Raw genomic sequence first — 757 nt, forward strand, 5'->3', positions numbered from 1 at the left:
CCCAACGCTTGGTGGCCCAGGTCGGAATAAGGTCGCACTTGTTGAGTATCTGAGCCAGTGTTCGAGGAATACATCTTCGCCCTCCTCAGCTGCGCTCAAGAGCTTTATACACGATTAGGGTAGAAGTGCACGAAAATTAACAATAATTTCCTTCGAGTTTTCATATTGTCACCGACACGTGGAGTTAACCATGCACATTCTGGTCTGGACAGTCAAGACTCTGTCGCACTATTTCCCCATTCACAACCCTATTACCAATACGATGTGCTTATTCGGTCGGGTCCTCCTGATCTCCCTTTCGAGTTTCTGACACCTAATAATCGATAGTAACAATCCTGATGCCGCCGTATAAGGTAACCAACCTCGTGCCCATAGGATCTCGAGCATCGATGACCTCCAGAATGACGTCGCTCGAGTCGACCACTTTATACAGTTCTTGCCAGATACGCCGAGAGGTGCCCTTCTTAAACACTTCTTCATTCACTACAGTATGCCTAGAAACTATCGCTATTCGGGCGTCACTCCCCCCACACTACTCTTCGTCCCTGAGGACCCGATTCTCCTCAGAGCTCTTATCCTTGCCGGGATCATAGTCCTCAGCCATACCTAGAGCATCATCATCATCAAGCGTCGCCTATCATCTTATCATCCTACGGCTAGCCTTATTGACCATCTCCTCGATGCTACCGGTGCTCAAACGCGGCCGCTTGCGAGTCTTGGTCGACCCGAAGGTCTTGTCAAAACTATGAGAGGTCTC

At 49.4% G+C, this 757-nt stretch overlaps 1 protein-coding gene across 1 annotated transcript; it reads right to left on the minus strand.

Annotated features, from left to right (window-relative positions):
- Window positions 1-255: 255 nt before the first annotated feature.
- Pmar_PMAR026847 (hypothetical protein) lies at window positions 256-673 on the minus strand (the record flags this gene model as incomplete). Its single annotated transcript, XM_002778552.1, has 4 exons — window positions 256-313; window positions 363-494; window positions 537-606; window positions 655-673. Coding segments are annotated over 4 exons (279 nt in total), but the record flags the coding sequence as incomplete, so codon positions are not given.
- Between the last annotated feature and the right edge of the window lie 84 nt (window positions 674-757).

The sequence above is a fragment of the Perkinsus marinus genome, assembly GCF_000006405.1.
Source record: "Perkinsus marinus ATCC 50983 genomic scaffold scf_1104296948748, whole genome shotgun sequence".
Classification (NCBI taxonomy): Eukaryota; Perkinsozoa; order Perkinsida; family Perkinsidae; genus Perkinsus; species Perkinsus marinus.